Source organism: Capra hircus, chromosome 3 (assembly GCF_001704415.2).
Source record: "Capra hircus breed San Clemente chromosome 3, ASM170441v1, whole genome shotgun sequence".
NCBI classification, from domain to species: Eukaryota; Metazoa; Chordata; class Mammalia; order Artiodactyla; family Bovidae; genus Capra; species Capra hircus.
In genome coordinates, this window is record NC_030810.1 from 85,554,833 (window position 1) to 85,574,535 (window position 19,703).

At 38.5% G+C, this 19,703-nt stretch overlaps 1 protein-coding gene across 1 annotated transcript in view; it reads right to left on the bottom strand.

Moving 5' to 3' along the window:
• The window catches only part of LOC102191575 (calcium-binding mitochondrial carrier protein SCaMC-1-like), an 82,982-nt gene that overhangs the window by 10,734 nt on the left and 52,545 nt on the right, over positions 1-19,703 (bottom strand). The window contains exons 6-7 of the mRNA XM_018045839.1: positions 10,361-10,513; positions 2,317-2,424 (exon numbers count right to left, since the gene is read on the bottom strand). Coding sequence (XP_017901328.1) covers positions 2,317-2,424; positions 10,361-10,513 — 261 coding nt within the window. The remainder of the gene's footprint in view (positions 1-2,316; positions 2,425-10,360; positions 10,514-19,703) is intronic.

Sequence of the window (19,703 nt, forward strand, 5' to 3'; positions counted from 1 at the left end):
GAGCTACCAGGGAAGCCCAAAATAAAGCAGCTATAGTCAAAATTCAAGTTTTATAAAAGTATATGGTCATGGTAAACTGAACAACAAGTATGGAAAAAACATTCTATAATATGCTAAAAATACATACTCTGGGAACTATGGTTAAAAACAGGGTCTATAAACTAATTTAATATAACTTGGGTTCATTTTGTGCTCATAAAGTAATAACATAACATGGGTTATGAAAACAATATAGCCTCTTATAGGCTGTCTGTGATCCATCTTCCTATGTTTAGTGTAATTCTTCTGATAGAACTTCACTTATTGTCCTTTTAATTGATATTAATCTAATTTAAGGGAGTTCCAGATACACTTCTTGAAGAAGGAAATGGCAACCCACTCCAGTACTCTTGCCTGGAGAATCCCATGGACAGAGGAGCCTGGCCAGCTCTGGCCCATAGGGTTGCAAAGAGTCAGACACAACTGAAGTGACTTAACATGCACACACACAGATATACTTGGAGAAATGGCCCTCTAAAATATCCAAGACAAGAAAAACACAAACTTTGTCTTGATTGGGCAACTGTATATCTTGATGGAGCTTCCTCTGAGTAGTCAGTTGGAAGCCCTCTGTATGAACTTCTCTGTAGGACCCAACACTTTGGATAATCCCATTCTTAAAACTCTTTGCCTTCTCCAGGGCAGTGCACTCTCTTCTTACCCAAGTAAATTTTTTCTGTCTGCTTCCCTGGCATGTTTTTTGCTCCTTTCATTCTCTAAACTAAGATTTTCTCAAAAGTTAAAAATAAAATTATGACTTATTTCTAACCAATTTCAAGGCTTTAACTAACACTTCTTCACAGATGACACATCAAGACTTGAAATCTCTCAAGTCTTAGTATTACATTTGCAACTGCCTGTAGAAAATCATAACTCAGTTGCCCACCAATAACTCAAATAACAGGCAAACCTGAACTCATCATCTTTCAGAGTCTGGCTCACTTCCTCCGTTCTGTACCTCTGTTAGAGACCTACCTCAGACATAACCCTCCTAAACATTTGGGCACAGAACCCAGACAGAACTTTGCCATCTTCCTTTCCCTTTCTTCTGTTTTCCTTTTCTCAAGTGATCGGTTCTTATGACTGTTCTAATGTGAGTCAATTTCTCCTAGTCAATATCATATGCCAAGTCCTTATTATCACTTCTCTGAATGATAGCAACATCTCGTATTTAGTCATCTCATTTCTCTAGTCTCTGCTCCTCTAAAAAACTTTACCAGGATTACACTTCAAGCTCAAAGTCTTTAATGGCTCTTATTTTTTAAGAAATTAAAGCTAAATTTCTTAATTGCATTGATAAGCCATTCTGATCTTGTCCCAGCCCATTATTTATAGTATTATCCTATCTACACCTGAATATCTGCTCTTAACCCCTATTCCTTTGCTCAAGTTGTTATTTACACTTAAAATCCACTTCCTCATCATCTCCAAACATGGAAATTCTAAGTCAAACTCACACATTCAACTCATGTCCTTCATGAAATTCATTAACTGGGATAATATCTCCCTTCTGAATTTTCATAATACTTGGTATTGATCTCCCTTCTAGAATTTATATTTATATTTGGACCCACTCCAGTATTCTGTGCTGGAGAATTCCATGGACTGTATAGTTCTTGGGGTTGCAAAAAGTTGGACACAACTAAGCAACTTCCACTTTCACTTTTCATCATTACTGAGGTACATATTCTATCTCCCCTTCTGGACCATAATAAGCTCCATGACCAAAATGCCTGTCTGATTCAACTCTGGATCCAGAGAAGTACTTTAAAGTTTGTGGGTGTTCAATACAAATTTGATTTTATTAATGAATAAGTGATTATATCAATTAATTGGAGAAATCAAATTATTTATCTTCTTAGTTCCCTGGCAGCTCAGAGGGTAAAGCGTCTGCCTGCAATGCAGAAGACCTGTGTTCAATCCCTGGGTCAGGAAGATCCCCTGGAAAAGGAAATGGCAACCCACTCCAGTACACTTGCCTGGAAAATCCCATGGACAGAGAAGCCTGGTAGTCTACAGTCCATGGGATTGACAAAGAGTCGGACACGACTGAGCAACTTCAGTTTCACTTTCACAGTACATTACTAATTTTATCCTAAACCAAAAAAGACTGGGCAACTGACAGTTACTAAGGGCAACTGACACTTCATGTGAGACACATCTTATAGCTATAATGCTATTTATTGCATAAAATACTGATCTGTGATTCACTTATTTTTTTAATTAAAGTTTTCATTAAAAACATCACTTTAGTTAAAATTTTATAATAGTACATACCTCCATAGGGTAAATACAGGTCTGTGCAGTTGCACCAGCCAATGAACCAGATATAAGTCTTTCAATAATTCCTATTTTAGCACCATCAGAACTAAGCCATTTCTTATACTGTATAAATAAAAAATTAAAATGTATAAAATTACTGAAATGGAATATACATTGTTTCTTTGTTTATAACATTAATATTAGTAACAATTATTTGAAAAAAGTATTTCAGGCACCCAACATTAGAATATCTAGTGGAATATCTAGTAGGACATCTGATTTTAATTTTATGCAATTAATTGTCTGAGATAATAAGTAAGACCCCTCTATTTTGGCCTCCTTTTCCTCTTTTATTCTGCAGAATAAGTTAGCTATTCATGAATTCAGTATTTCATAAAAGGCATGCAAATAACACAAAGGAACTGTATTCTCTTACCTCTTTTTAGCCCCACCCCTTACACATGGAACATACTTCATATTTTTGGATAGTAGATAATCAGGAATAGTAACTTTATGTGAGAGGTTTTTTGTTACAAAGAACAACAGTTTCCTGTTGTTACCTTAATAACAGAGAGATTATTGAATTACATGTGGAAATAAGGAAAACAGAAATATCAGTGTAAAGGTCAGGCTTCACAGGGACTAAACTAAGTTTCATGAAATTGAAACTGGAAAGCCATTTAAGATCCAAGATAACCTCAGCAAGCAGATTATCTTGTTACTTCCTAGGCAAAATGTTTTTCCATTTGCCTCTTCTGATGATCTTTCATCAACATGATTCAGCCACTCTCTAGGAACTAACTCTCTGGTCCTCAAATCAGTAACACTCCATCAGAAAGTGTGATGGTTCACTTAACATGTTAGAGACTGCTATCTGTTCCCATGCGTGTGTGCTAAGTCACTTCAGTCATGTCTGACTCTGTGACCCTATGGACTCTAGCCTGCCAGGCTTCTCTGTCTATGGGATTCTCCAGGCAAGAATACTGGAGTGGGTTGTCGTTTCCTCCTAGAGGGTATCTTCCTGACCCAGGGATTGAACCTGCATCTTTTACGTCTCCTTCATTGGCAGGTGGGTTCTTTACCACTAGCACCACCTGGGAACCCTAGTACTATCTATTCCTAGTCTTATTTGTTCCCAATACCCTTTATCTTTTTCTTCCATTTAGTGTAACACAGCTGACTCAGCTACAAACTACATTTTCCTCTTCTTCCTTGCAATAGACTGTATGTTTAAATGATTAATTTTGGCTAATGAGATGTGAGGGGAAGTTAAATAAGGAAATTCTGAGACATCTCCTTAAACTAAACTATCCTAAACTCCTTTAACCTCCACCTGGGAAAGGCAAAGACGGGTGAAGCCTTGGAACACATATATTGAAGGTGGCAGAGTTGTACAGCTAGCCCCAGACCACATGCTTCTATCTTACTTAAGCTATTGTATTTTGAACTCCCTTTGTTAAAACATCTTAGAAAGACCCCTAAAGAGTACAAAAATTGGTTACTAGATGAATGGTGATGCCATAACTAAAACCTAAAATATGTGGCAATGGCTTTATTATTAAGATACAGATGTTACAGTCTAAGAAGGTGATGATCTTTTTAATGCTCTGTGGAAATGCTTGATAAAATTACCTCCTGTGATAACTTAGAAGAAATGCTTGATAAAATTACCTCCTGTGATAACTTAGAAGGAAGACCATGTGCTTTTTTGAGCCTGATAAAATTACTTCCTGTGATAACTTAGAAGGAAGACCATGTGCTTTTTTGAGCCTGAAGTTACAGGAAAACTAACTGTAAAACCTCAGAATGCTGGACAGTATTGCCTGTTCCTTGATGCTTTTAGCAAGATCTGTGACACAGGCATTCTCTCTGCCTATCTGCCTTAAGGCCTTCTCAAAAGCTAGTTTGTAAGCACAGTTGGAAGGAAATAGAGCTCTGCAAAGGGAGTTGTCACTGCCTGACTTAATAGTCAAGAAATGTGGAACTTCCAAGTAGGGAAAGTTACCAGCACAGAAGCTGGTAATGAGATTGTCCTAAAGAACTTATCTACAAAAATCACATCAAGGGTGTTGTCATCTGCCAGGCTATTATTTCAGTTAACATCAACATAGCATACTATAAAAAATGACAAAGAGAAGGAATGACTGAGCATAGGAACTGGAAAATAAAATATCAGGAAAAATATTTTGGGGTCTGTTACTTTGCATGGTACTGACTGGAAACAGACAGACAAGAAGTATAAGAAGTTTTGAAAGAACTATATTGCTAGAAAGCCCATGATCATAGCCTATAAAATCCTGTGTTTTTATTGATCTCTAATGCAACTCTGAGGCCGTCAGACATAAGCAGGCAGATAGCTGGCCATGGCAGACATTTCCAGAAGCCTCCATCATATCTGGACAGTTTTGTATAGACTCACAGGCAAATGATTGTCTGAGGAGGCTTTACAAATATCTGAGAAAAGAAGAGAAGACAAGGGCAAAGGAGAAAAGGAAAGATATACCCATCTGAATGCAGAGTTCCAAAGAACAGCAAGTAAAGATAAGAAATCCTTCTTAAGTGAACAATGCAAAGAAATAGAGGAAAACAACAGAATGGGGAAGACTAGAGATCTCTTCAAGAAAATTAGAGATATAAAGGAAACATTTTATGCAAAGATGGGTGCAATAAAGGACAGGAATAGTATGGATCTAACAGAAGCAGAAGATACTAAGAAGAGGTGGCAAGAATACACAGAAGAACTATACAAAAAAGATCTTAATGACCCAGATAACCATGACAGTGTGATCACTCACCCGGAGCCAGACGTCCTGGGTGCGAAGTCAAGTTGGCCTTAGGAAGCATCACTACAAAGCTAGAGGAGGTGATGGAATTCCATGTGAGCTATTTCAAATCCTAAAAGATGATGCTGTGAAAGTGCTGCATTTGGAAAACTCAACGATGGCCACAGAACTGGAAAAGGTCAGTATTCATTCCAATACCAAAGAAGGGCAATGCCAAACAATGTTCAAACTACTGCACAATTGCATTAATTTCACATGCTAGCAAGGTAATGCTCAAAATCCTTCAAGCCAGGCTTCAACAGTACATGAACCAAGAACTTCTAGATGTATGAGCTGGATTTAGAAAAGGCAGAGGAGCCAGAGATCAAATTACCAACATCCGTTGGATCACAGAAAAAGCTAGAGAATTCAAAAACAAAAACATCTATTTCTGCTTCACTGACTATGCTAAAGCCTCTGTGTAGCTCACAACAAGTTGTGAAAAATTATTAAAGAGATGGGAATAGCAGACCACCTTACTGTTTTCTGAGAAATCTGAGGTCAAGAAGCAACAGAATAAAACATGTAGCAACAGACTGGTTCAAAATTGGGAAAGGAATATGTCAAGGCTGTATATTGTCATCCAGCTTATTTAACTTCTATTCAGAATACACCATGCAGAATGCTGGGCTGGATGAAGCACAAACTGGAATCAAGATTGCTGGGAGAAATATCAATAACCTCAGATATGCAGATGACACCACCCTAATGGCAGAAAGTGAAGACGAACTAAAAAGCCTCTTGATGAAGGTGAAAGAGGAGAGTGAAAAAGCTGGCTTAAAACTCAACATTCAAAAAACTAAAATCATGGCATCCAGTTCCATCACTTCATGGCAAATAGATGGGCAAACAACGGAAACTTGTTTTGGGGAAGCTCCAAAATCACGTGGATGGTGACTGCAGCCATGAAATTAAAAGACACTTGCTCCTTGGAAGAAAAGCTATGACAACGTATTAAAAAGCAGAGACATTACTTTGCAACAAAGGTCCATCTAGTCAAAGATATGGTTTTTCCAGGAGTCATGTATGGATGTGAAAGTTGGACCATAAAGAAGGCTGAGCACTGAAGAATTGATGCTTTAGAACTGTGGTGTTGGAGAAGATTCTTGAGAGTCCCTTGGATTGCAGAGATCAAACCAGAAAATCCTAAAGGAAATCAGTCCTAGGTGTTCATTGGAAGGACTGATGCTAAAGCTGAAGCTCCTAACATTGGCTACCTGAGGCAAAGAGCTTACTCATTAGAAAAGACCCTGATGCTGGGAAAGAGGAGGAGACAACAGAGGACAAGTTGGTTGGATGGCATCACCAACTCAATGGACATGAGTTTGGACAAACTCTGTGAGATGGTGAAGAACGGGGAAGCCTGGCATGCTGCAGACCATGAAGTTGCAAAGAGTTGGACACGACTGAGTGATTGAACAACAGCAACAGTGGCAGAATCCCATCAAAGAAAAAGCCTCTCATCTCTCTGTTTTCCTGCCTTAGGGTCTTCTGAAAAGCTATGGGAGCCTGTTGAACCTAGAAGTCTGGAAAGTTAAAGTCCTAAGATCATTCTTCAAATAAATGGGGATAGGAACTGGTAAGGGCTTCCCTTGTGGCTCAGCAGTAAAGAACTCACATGCCAATGAAGGAGACACGGCTTCCATCCTTGGGGTCTGGAACAGCCCCTGGAGAAGGAAAAGGCAACCCACTCTAGTATTCTTGCCTGGGAAATCCCATGGACAGAGGGGTCTGGCAGGCATCATGTAGTTCATGGGGTTGCAGAGTTGGTCACAACTTAGCAATTGAACAACAAGAAATTGGTAGATAAATGCCTTAGCTCCTCTCCTCAGACAGATAATCCTGGGGACTACTCTGTCCACTTCTTACAAGTTCTGGCAGAATCAAGCCCCTACCACCTACAGCTTAACCCTCATTTATGTACACTTACATTGGCTTTTCTTCCTTCTGTGTCTTACTGCATCAGTCCTTCCAATGAATTCCAATTCACCTCTGGGTGAATCCAAACCTAAACATTTGGTACCACTTCAAAAGTGGTCCTATCTACCAATTAAAGACTGTCAGAGTGGATCAAAAACCAAAACCCAAATGTATGTTGGCTACAAGAAATCAGCTTTAAAGACACATATGTTAAATGCAAATGAGTGGAGAAAAATATACCATGCTAACAGTAATCAAAATAAAGTGGGAGTAGTGATATTAATTTTAGATAGAGCTGACTTCAGAGCAAGGAAAGTTATCAGGGATAAAGATAAAGGGGTCAATTCTACAAAATGATATATTAGTCCTTAAATAATAGTCCTGATAGAATTGCAAAGAGAAATAGATGAATGTATTATAATAGTTGGAGATTTCAACATCTTCTATTATAAATGGACATTTCCAGTGGACAGAATATCAGTAATAACATAGCTGAACTAAATAACACCATTACTAAACTGGAAATAACAGACATCCATTGACTACTTCATCCAACAACAGCAGACTACACATTTTTCTCAAGAACACATGGAACACTCACCAAGACAGACCATATTTTGGACCATAAAACAGACCTTAACAAATTTAAAAGAACAGAAATCAATGTCTGCTTCTCAGACCACAAAGGAATTAAACTAGAAATTAATGATAGAAAAATAATTGGAAAATACCAAAATATGTGGCGATTAAACAAAATGCTTCTTTTAAGTAACACACTGGTCAAAGAAGAAATCTCAAGAGAAATTTTAAAATATTTTAACTAAATTAAAATAAAAACTATCAAAATTAGTGGGAAGCAGTACTTAAAGGGAAGTTTACAGTTTTGAATGTATACATTAGAAGAAAGATAAAAATGAATAAGTTTCCACCTTAGGAAAATAGAAAAAGAAGAGCAAATCAAGCCAAGGGTAAGCAGAAGAAAAGTAATAATAATAATTAGAATAGAAATCCATGAAATTGAAAACAGGAAATCAATAGCTGAAATCAATAGCTATAATCAACAAAAATCAAATGCTGGTTTTTTGAAATGTGTTGCTAGAAGGTAAGCCTGCTCATATTATTAGAACTGAATCACTCACCAGTCATAGGCAACAAACACATGATTACTAGTGGTAAATGGGATGATGGTAACTTACGGTATGCTGTGGCATTACCATTACTAAGATTTTTAGCCATAGTGGCTTGGGATGAGGTACTAGTAGAAAGAAAAGCATCAAATCATCAAGTATCATAATACTTGAACAATATGAGACTGTGGACCTGACTGGCTATGATTCACTGCTTTAGAAACTTTGAAGAAAGAGAATGTCAAGTTTAGGTCAGTCAACTATCATTTTAAAAACTATTATGAACACTAAAATGCCTTCCTGGCAGCAATTTAAAGAGACCCTAATTTGTTTTTGTTTTTGTTTGTTTTACTTTATTTTACTTCACAATACTGTATAGGTTTTGCCATACATTGACATGAATCCAGCACGGGTGTATATGCATTCCCAAACATGAACCCCCCTCCCACCTCCCTCCCCATGACTTCTCTCTGGGTCATCACCATGTACCAGCCCCAAGCATGCTGTATCCTGCGTCAGACATAGACTGGCGATTTGATTCTTACATGATAGTATACATGTTACAATGCCATTCTCCCAAATTATCCCACCCTCTCCCTCTCCCTCAGAGTCCAAAAGTCCGTTATACACATCTGTGTCTTTTTTGCTGTCTTGCATACAAGGTCGTCATTGCCATCTTTCTAAATTCCATGTATATGTGTTAGTATACTGTATTGGTGTTTTTCTTTCTGGCTTACTTCACTCTGTATAATTGGCTCCAGTTTCATCCATCTCATCAGAACTGATTCAAATGTATTCTTTTTAACGGCTGAGTAATACTCCATTGTGTATATGTACCACAGCTTTTATCCATTCATCTGCTGATGGACATCTAGGTTGTTTCCATGTCCGGGCTATTATAAACAGTGCTGCGATGAACATTGGGGTACATGTGTCTTAAAGAGACCCTAATTTGAAGAAACCCACCTGCATCTGTGCACACATAGTAGAGCTTCTCCTCGAACTATGGATGAAGTGCCTACCCAAGGCCAAACCCTTCCATGAGCACTAGTTCCCATCTTCTTTCACCCTCTCAGAGACTCAAGGATAGTAATAATTTACATTTCTTGCACTACTCTCTCCTCTATCCTGTCACTAATGTTCCCCTCTTTACTGGATCTTTCTCCTAAGTATACAAACATGCTGTTGCTTCTTCCATTTTTAGAAAATTCTCTATCCCACATCTTCCTATAGTTACCACTCATAGAAAAACTCCTTGAAAGAGTTGTCAGTTCTGACTGTCTCCAGTTTCTATCATCTGTTTTCTCCATGGCATTTATCAACATCTGATTTGTTTGTTGCTGTATCCCCAGAACCTCGAATAAGATCTAGAACACATTAAATGCTCAAGAAACATCTGTTGCTGGAAAAAACATTTCTTGAATGAGTAAGCAAATCCCAATTTAAATAAGTGATGTATGTTTTTAAGATGTGCATTACAAGTAAGTCTAGTGTCCTATACAACCATCCATTTGCTTTTAAACAATTTGGGTTGAGAAAGGATAGTATTTATTTTTGATCTTTTCTTAAAAGTTTGAGTTCATCTGACTTTGTAAACCAAGGTTCTACCAAAGAAGCAAATTAATGCTATGTATTATTAAATGTTTAAAGAAAAAAATTACTATAAGATTTACATTGAAAATGGAAAACTGGGGATGCACAGTGTACTCAGACTCTAATGTGATGCTAATAATTTATATTACTTGAAAATAAATATAGCTCATCTCAAAGTGAATTATTTGAGCAAAAGTAAAATCCTAAATCAGATGAACAATGTTTTTTTTGTTTTGTTTTTGTTTCTTTTTCAGATTAACAAATTTTAAAAGAAATATTCACATTATTAAAAGTAAAAACAATACTGAAATGTTTTTGAGGGTCTCTCACACGGGGAAACTGAAATTAAAAGCACTACTAATAGACAATAGAATAGATTATATTACAGTTACAATATGGTCCAGGGACTATCTCTTGCAAACAAAAGCAATATGAAAATATCAAAAATAAATAAGAATAACTAAAGTCACTTATATTTAAATTCACATCTATTGCTTGAGTACACTCCAGCAATGTTTTATGTTTTCTCTCACAAAGTATAAAATTTTTAAAATTTAAAATCTGTCTTTTAAAATTCCACAGACAGTAATATTTTACCTGTTCATAGGTCCCAACCTTGAGCGCTGTCTCAGGTGCAATTTTTAAAACATTTACACCATTTCCTCGCCAAAGAGAAAGAATTCCACCTTCTTTTACCATCTGCTTAAACCCATCCAGCAATTTCATTTTCCCTGACTGTAAACTATGAATCTAGAAATAAACAGCAAATTTACCTATTTTAAAATTTATTTTGCTGGTAATATAGCATTGATATTATGACTAATAAAATAATGATACATATATGTATAAACTTATGATCTTCAAAATAATTTTCATTTTCCTTTAGAGACATATAAACCTGATAACATTAATTGGCTGTTGTCCCCAAATACATACTTTAACTTCACACATGAAAAAAAAAAGAATTAAACAAACAGGTATAACTTGGTTTTCAGGGAATTTTTTCATACACAAGATGTATTGTTGCTGCTAAAATATTACAGGTTCATTAAAGAGTGCATTGAAGTGGATGAAAACTACATCAAACTTTCAATACTCCAGGGTAGAGAGGTGTTATTGGTTGAATTGTGTGTCCCCTGAAATCATATGCATGTTAAGTCACTTCAGTTGTGTCTAATTCTTTGTGACCCTAAGGACTGTAGCCCATCAGGCTCCTCTGTCCATGGGATTGTCCAGACAAGAATACTGGAGTGGGCTGCCAAGCCTTCCTCCAGGGCATCTTCCTGACCCCGAGATCAAACCTGCATTTCTTATGTCTCCTGAATTGGTGGGCAGATTCTTTACCACTAGCGCCACCTGGGAAGGCCGAAACTTATATCTTTAAGTCCTAATCCTTAGTGTCTCTGAAAGTGACCTTATTTAGAGACACGGTCTTTACTAGGATAATTAAGTTAAAGTAAGGTCATTAAGTTCACCCTAAGCATCTGAATGCAGCATTTCAAATAATAGCAAGGAGAGATAAGAAAGCCTTCCTCAGCGATCAGTGAAAAGAAATAGAGGAAAACAACAGAATGGGAAAGACTAGAGATCTCCTCAAGAAAATTAGAGATACTAAGGGAACATTTTATGCAAAGATGGGCTCAATAAAGGACAGAAATGGTATGGACCTAACAGAAGCAAAAAATATTAAGAAGAGGTGGCAAGAATACATAGAACTGTACAAAAAAGATCTCCAAGACCCAGATAATCATGATGGTGTGATCATTCACCTAGAGCCAGACAACCTGGAATGTGAAGTCAAGGGGGCCTTAGAAAGCATCACTACGAACAAAGCTAGTGGAGGTAATGGAATTCCAGTGGAGCTATTTCAAATCGTGGACGATGATGCTGTGAAAGTGCTGCACTCAATATGCCCGCAAATTTGGAAAACTCAGCAGTGGCCACAGGACTGGAAAAGGCCAGTTTTCATTCCAACCCCAAAGAAAGGCAATGCCAAAGAATGCTCAGACTACCGAACAATTGCATTCATCTCATACGCCAGTAAAGTAATGCTCAAAATTCTCCAAGCCAGGCTTCAGCAATACGTGAACCGTGAACTTCCAGATGTTCAAGCTGGTTTTAGAAAAGGCAGAGGAACCAGAGATCAAATTGCCAACATCTGCTGGATCATGGAAAAAGCAAGAGAGTTCCAGAAAAACATCTATTTCTGCTTTATTGACTATGTCAACGCCTTTGACTGTATGGCTCACAATAAACTGTGGAAAATTCTGAAAGAGATGGGCATACCAGACCACCTGACCTGCCTCTTGAGACACCTGTATGCAGGTCAGGAAGCAACAGTTAGAACTGGACATGGAACAACAGACTGGTTCCAAATAGGAAAAGGAGTACGTCAAGGCTGTATATTGTCACCCTGCTTATTTAACTTATATGCAGAGTACATCATGAGAAATGCTGGCTGGAAGAAGCACAAGCTGGAATCAAGATTGCTGGGAGAAATATCAATAACCTCAGATATGCAGACACCACCCTTATGGCAGAAAGTGAAGAGGAACTAAAACCCTCTTGATGAAAGTGAAAGAGGAGAGTTGCCAGAGTCCAGCCCCAGTGGATCCAGGATAATTTGAAGGATAAATGGAATAGGAGTCCTAGGAAAAAACTTATTTAATTACAGATATAAAGAGAGATTAGAAAAGAATAGCGTAGTAGGAAAATTAGTGGAGAAAAAGAGGCTGAATAACTTGGTTTACGTGGAATACCAATCACCACCTACATAGGCCACAGGCATCTTTCCGTTCTCCCGAAGGAGAGGAGGCACTGAGGCCTCCCCAGTCCGATCTTAGAAGCCCAGGCAAAATTAGCAGGCTTGGTGAGTACGCACGTTCCAGATGGGAATTCAGCCAGAAGGGGAAAGAAAGAATGACATGGGGGAATCAGTCTTTCCAGAAACTGACCTGATTTCTTTATTTTTCAGGTTTGCTTATATACTTTTTGTTATACATAGGGATGAATACAGAGTCATGTGGGGGTCAGCAGACTTGACCCTTGTCACAATCAGGTGCTTCATATAAAATTACACAAAGGTCTTATGGGTTTTACATCATCTTCTGGCCATGAGGCCTGCTGACATTATATGGCCCTTTCTGATAATGGTCAGTCAACCAGAAAACTTATTTTTTCCAGGGGTGATTTTTTTTTTAAACCAGGTGCCACCCTCCAAATAAAGTTGCATTCCTATAGGGTGAGGGTGTAGTGGGTTACAATCAAGAAAGGAATTTACTTAGCCTAAGGTTTAACACAATTAATCTTAAAGGTTAATACTTATTTCTCCTATATGCTAGTTATATTCATTATAAGGGCAAGGAATATGGAGATTTAGCAGAAAATATTGGCTCAACAAATGAAAAACCCTTCACCAATATAATTCCTAATCAACCCACTAATACTATACTAATAATTTTGTAACTTCTCAAAAGAATTTGTATTTAGAAAGTTTTAAAGCATCTCGTGCCTCTCATGGTTGGGAGGCTGTAAATAATCACATGTGGCCGGAAGAACCTGCTCAGGCAGGCTAGAGAACCTTCAGAGGAGTTTGTAAGTTGAAACACTCTTGTCACACACAGGAATTTTTATTAACTGGAGCTGCAAGTTAACTACTTCTCTGAGAGAAACGATGATGGGGGAGAGCCCCCTGTAAAGTCAGAGGTATAGGTGAAAGCATAAAACAGACTCTGGTTTTGGGGGTAGATACTCGGGAACAGGGGGTTTCCTGAGGCTCAATCCCGCCTTTGCATGTGCTGAAGCCTCCTTCCTCATGACCTTTGCCATGGGTGGAGCTCCTCATGATAGCTCACGACAGAGAGTGAAAGAGTTGGCTTAAAATTCAACATTCAGAAAATGAAGATCATGTCTTCTGGTCCCATCACTTCATGGGAAATAGATGGTGAAAGAGTGAAAAAAGTGTCACAATTTATTTTGGGGGGCTCGAAAACACTGCAGATGGTGATTGCAGCCAAGAAATTAAAAGAAACTTACTCCTTGGAAGGAAAGTTATGACCAACCTAGATATGTTAAAAAGTAGAACATTACAGTGCCAACAAAGGTCCATCTAGTCAAGGCTCAGGTTTTTCCAGTGATCATGTATGGATGTGAGATTGGACTGTGGAGCAAGCTGAGCGCCAAAAAATTGATGCTTTTGAACTGTGGTGTTGGAGAAGACTCTTGAGAGTCCCTTGGACTGCAAGGTGATCCAACCAGTCCATCCTAAAGGAGATCAGTCCTGGGTGTTCACTGGAAGGAGTGATGCTAAAGCTGAAACTCCAATATTTTGGCCACCTCATGCGAAGAGTTGACTCATTGGACAAGACCCTGATGCTGGGAGGGATTGGGGGCAGGAGGAGAAGGGGACGACAGAGGATGAGATGGCTGGATGGCATCACCAACTCGATGGACATGAGTTTGGGTAAAGTCAGTGAGTTGGTGATGGACAGGGAGGCCTGGTGTGCTGCGATTCATGGGGTCACAAAGACTCGGACACTGAGCGACTGAACTGAACAAGAGAAAAGCTATTAAAAATTCCAACATATGGAGGCTGAACAACACGCTTCTGAATAACCAACATATCACAGATGAAATCAAAATATGCATCAGTTCAGTTCACTTCAGTCACTCAGTCGTGTCCGACTCTTTGCAACCCCATGAATCGCAGCATGCCAGGCCTCCCTGTCCATCACCAACTCTCGGAGTTCACACAGACTCACGTCCATCAAGTCAGTGATGCCATCCAGCCATCTCATCCTCGGTCGTCCCCTTCTCCTCCTGACCCCAATCCCTCCCAGCATCAAACTCTTTTCCAATGAGTCAACTCTTTGCATGAAGTAGCCAAAGTACTGGAGTTTCAGCTTTAGCATCATTCCTTCCAAAGAAATCCCAGGACCGATCTCCTTCAGAATGGACTGGTTGGATCTCCTTGCAGTCCAAGGGACTCTCATGAATCATCTCCAGCACGACAGTTGAAAGGCATCAATTCTTCGGCACTCAGCCTTCTTCACAGTCCAACTCTCACATCCATACATGATCACTGGAAAAACCATAGCCTTGACTAGACAGACCTTAGTCGGCAAAGTAATGTTTCTGCTTTTCAATATACTATCTAGGTTGGTCATAACTTTTCTTCCAAGGAGGAAACGTCTTTTAATTTCATGGCTGCAATCACTATCTGGACTGATTTTGGAGCCCAGAAAAATAAAGTCTGACACTGTTTCCACTGTTTCTCCATCTATTTCCCATGGAGTGATGGGACCAGATGCCATGATCTTCATTTTCTGAATGTTGAGCTTTAAGCCAACTTTTTCACTCTCCATTTTCACTTTCATCAAGAGGCTTTTTAGTTCCTCTTCACTTTCGGCCATAAGGGTGCTGTCATCTGCATATCTGAGGTGATTGAGATTTCTCCTGGCAATCTTGATTCCAGCTTGTGCTTCTTCCAGCCCAGCCTTTCTCATGATGTACTCTGCATATAAGTTAAATAAGCAGGGTGACAATATATAGCCTTGACTTACTCCTTTTCCTATTTGGAACCAGTCTGTTGCTCCATGTCCAGTTCTAACTGTTGCTTCCTGGCCTGCATACAGATTTCTCAAGAGGCAGGTCAGGTGGTCTGGTATTCCCATCTCTTTCAGAATTTTCCACAGTTTATTGTGATCCACACAGTCAAAGGCTTTGGCATAGTCAATAAAGCAGAAATAGATGTTTTTCTGGAACTCTCTTGCTTTTTCCATGATCCAGCGGATGTTGGCAATTTGATCTCTGCTTCCTCTGCCTTTTCTAAAACCAGCTTGAACATCTGGAAGTTCACGGTTCACGTATTGCTGAAGCCTGGCTTGGAGAATTTTAAGCCTTACTTTACTAGTGTATGAGATGAGTGCAATTGTGTAGTAGTTTGAGCATTCTTTGGCATTACCTTTCTTTGGGATTGGAATGAAAACGGGCCTTTCCAGTCCTGTGGCCACTGCTGAGTTTTCCAAATTTGCTGGCATATTGAGTACAGTACTTTCACAGCATCATCTTTCAGGATTTGAAACAGCTCTACTGGAATTCCATCACCTCCATTGCTTTGTTCGTAGTGATGCTTTCTAAGGCCCACTTGACTTCACATTCCAGGATGTCTGGCTCTAGATGAGTGATCACACCATCGTGATTATCCAGGTCGTGAAGATCCTTTTTGTATAGAAACAAAAAAAATGAAAGCACCACAACCCAACCAGTGTGAGACACTGTAAAGCAGTGCTAAGGGGAAGGTTCATAGCAATACAGGCATACATCAAGAAACAAGGAAAAAGTCAAATAAATAACCTAACTCTACACCTAAAGCAACTAGAAAAGGAAGAAATGAAGAATCCCAGGGTTAGTAGAAGGAAAGAAATCTTAAAAATTAAGGCAGAAATAAATGCGAAAGAAACGAAAGAGACCATAGCAAAAACTAACAAAGCCAAAAGATGGTTCTTTGAGAGGATAAATAAAATTGATAAACCATTAGCCAGACTCATCGAAAACAAAGGGAGAAAAATCAAATCAATAAAATTAGAAATGAAAATGGACAGATCATCTGTGTTGTGTCATCTGCAACACAGAAATACAAAGGATCATAAGAGACTATTATCAGCAATTATATGCCAGTAAAAGGAACAACTTGGAAGAAATGGACAAATTCTTCGAAAAGTACAATTTTCCACAACTGAACCAGGAAGAAATAGAAAATCTTAACAGACCCATCACAAGCACAGAAATCGAAACTGTAATCAGAAATCTTCCAGCAAACAAAAGCCCAGGTCCAAATGGCTCACAGCTGAAGTCTACCAAAAATTTAGAGAAGAGCTAACACCTATCCTCCTCAAACTCTTCCAGAAAATTGCAGAGGAAGGTAAACTTCCAAACTCATTCTATGAGGCCACCATCACCCTAATACCAAAACCTTACAAGATGCCACAAAAAAAGAAAACTACAGGCCATTATCACTGATGAACATAGATGCAAAAATCATTAACAAAATTCTAGCAATCAGAATCCAACAACAGATTAAAAAGATCATACATCATGACCAAATGGGCTTTATCCCAGGGATGCAAGGATTCTTCAATATCTGCAAATCAATCAATGTAATATACCACATTAACAAATTGAAAAATAAAAGCCATATGATTATCTCAATAGATGCAGAGAAAGCCTTTGACAAAATTTAACATCCATTTATGATAAAAACTCTCCAGAAAGCAGGAATAGAAGGAACATACCTCAACATAATAAAAGCCATATATGACAAACCCACAGCAAACGTTATCCTCAATGGTGAAAAATTTAAAGCATTTCCCCTGAAGTCAGGAACAAGACAAGGGTGCCCATTCTCACCATTACTATTCAACATAGTTTTGGAAGTTTTGGCCACAGCAATCAGAGGAGAAAAAGAAATAAAAGGAATCCAGATTGGAAAAGAAGAATTAAAACTCTCACTGTTTGCTGATGACATGATCCTCTACATAGAAAACCCTAAAGACTCTACCAGAAAATTACTAGAGCTAATCAATGAATATAGTAATGTTGTAGGATATAAAATCAATACACAGAAATTCCTTGCATTCCTATACACTAATAATGAGAAAATAGAGAAATTAAGGAAACAATTCCATTCACCATTGCAACGAAAAGAATAAAATACTTAGGAATATATCTACCTAAAGAAACAAAAGACCTATATATAGAAAACTTTAAAACACTGGTGAAAGAAATCAAAGAGGACACAAATAGATGGAGAAATATACTGTGTTCATGGATCAGAAGAATCAATATAGTGAAAATAGTATACTACCCAAAGCAATCTATAGATTCAATGCAATCCCTATCAAGCTACCAATGGTATTTTTCACAGAGCTAGAACAAATAATTTCACAATTTGCATGGAACTACAAGAAACTTCGAATACCAAAGCAATCTTGAGAAAGAAGAATGGAACTGGAGGAATCAACCTGCCTGACTTCAGGCTCTACTACAAAGCCATAGTCATCAAGACAGTATGGTACTGGCACAAAGACAGAAATATAGATCAATGGAACAAAATAGAAAGCCCAGAGATAAATCCACGCACCTATGGACACCTTATCTTTGACTAAGGAGGCAAGAATATACAATGGAGAAAAGACAATCTCTTTAACACGTGGTGCTGGGAAAACTGGTTAACCGCTTGTAAAAGAATGAAACTAGAACACTTTCTAACACCATACACAAAAATAAACTCAAAATGGATTAAAGATCTAAATGTAAGACCAGAAAATATAAAACTCCTAGAGGAGAACATAGGCAAAACAATCTCTGACATAAATCACAGCTGCTGCTGCTGCTGCTGCTAAGTCGCTTTAGTCTGTCCGACTCTGTGCGACCCCATAGACGGCAGTCCACCAGGCTCCCCCATCCCTGGGATTCTCCAGGTAAGAACACTGGAGTGGGTTGCCATTTCCTTCTCCAATGCATGAAAGTGAAAAGTGAAAGTAAAGTCGCTCAGTCATGTCCAACTCTTAGCAACCCCATGGACTGCAGCCTACCAGGCTCCTCCATCCATGGGATTTTCCAGGCAAGAGTACTGAAGTGGGGTTCTATTGCCTTCCTCGAAATCACAGCAGGATCCTCTATGACCCACCTCACAGAATATTGGAAATAAAAGCAAAAATAAACAAATGGGACCTAATTAAACTTAAAAGCTTCTGCACAACAAAGGAAACTAAGCAAGGTGAAAAGACAACCTTCAGAATGGGAGAATAAGAGCAAATGAAGCAACTGACAAAGAATTAATCTCAAAAATATACAAGCAACTCCTGTAGCTCAATTCCAGAAAAATAAACGACCCAATCAAAAAATGGGCCAAGGAACTAAACAGACATTTCTCCAAAGAAGACATACAGATGGCTAACAAACACATGAAAAGATGCTGAACATCACTCATTATCAGAGAAATGCAAATCAAAACTACAATGAGGTACCATTTCATGCCAGCCAGAATGGCTACTATCTGAAAGTCTACAAGCAATAAATGCTGGAGAGGGTGGGGAAAAAAGGGAACCCTCTTACACTGTTGATGGGAATGCAAACTAGTACAGCCACTATGGAGAACAGTGTGGAGATTCCTTAAAAAAACTGGAAATAGAACTGCCATGCAACCCAGCAATCCCACTGCTGGGCATACACACCAGGAAACCAGAATTGAAAGAGACACATGTACCCCAATGTTCATCGCAGCACTGTTTATAATAGCCAGGGCATGGAAGCAGCCTAGATGTCCATCAGCAGACGAATAGATAAGAAAGCTGTGGTACATATACACAATGGAGTATTACTCAGCCATTAAAAAGAATACATTTGAATCAGTTCTAATGAAGTGGATGAAACTGGAGCCTATTATACAGAGTGAAGTAAGCCAGAAAGAAAAACACCAATACAATATACGAATACATATATATTGAATTTAGAAAGATGGTATGATAACCCTGTATGTGAGATAGCAAAAGAGATACAGATGTATAGAACAGTCTTTTGGACTCTGTGAGAGATGGTGAGGGTGGGATGATTTGGGAGAATGGCATTGAAACATGTATAATATCATATGAAACGAATCACCAGTCCAGGTTCGATGCATGATACAGGATGCTCAGGGCTGGTGCACTGGGATGACCCAGAGGGATGTTATGGGGAGGGAGGTGGGAGGGAGATCCAGGATGGGGAACACATGTACACCCATGGAGGATTCGTGTGGATGTATGGTAAAACCAATACAGTACTGTAAAGTAAAATAAAGTAAAAAAAGAAAGAAAGAAATTTATATTAAAAAATAAAATAAAGAAGATACAAATATTTTAAATATTTGAAGAATATTTAATGTGACATGAAAACATGC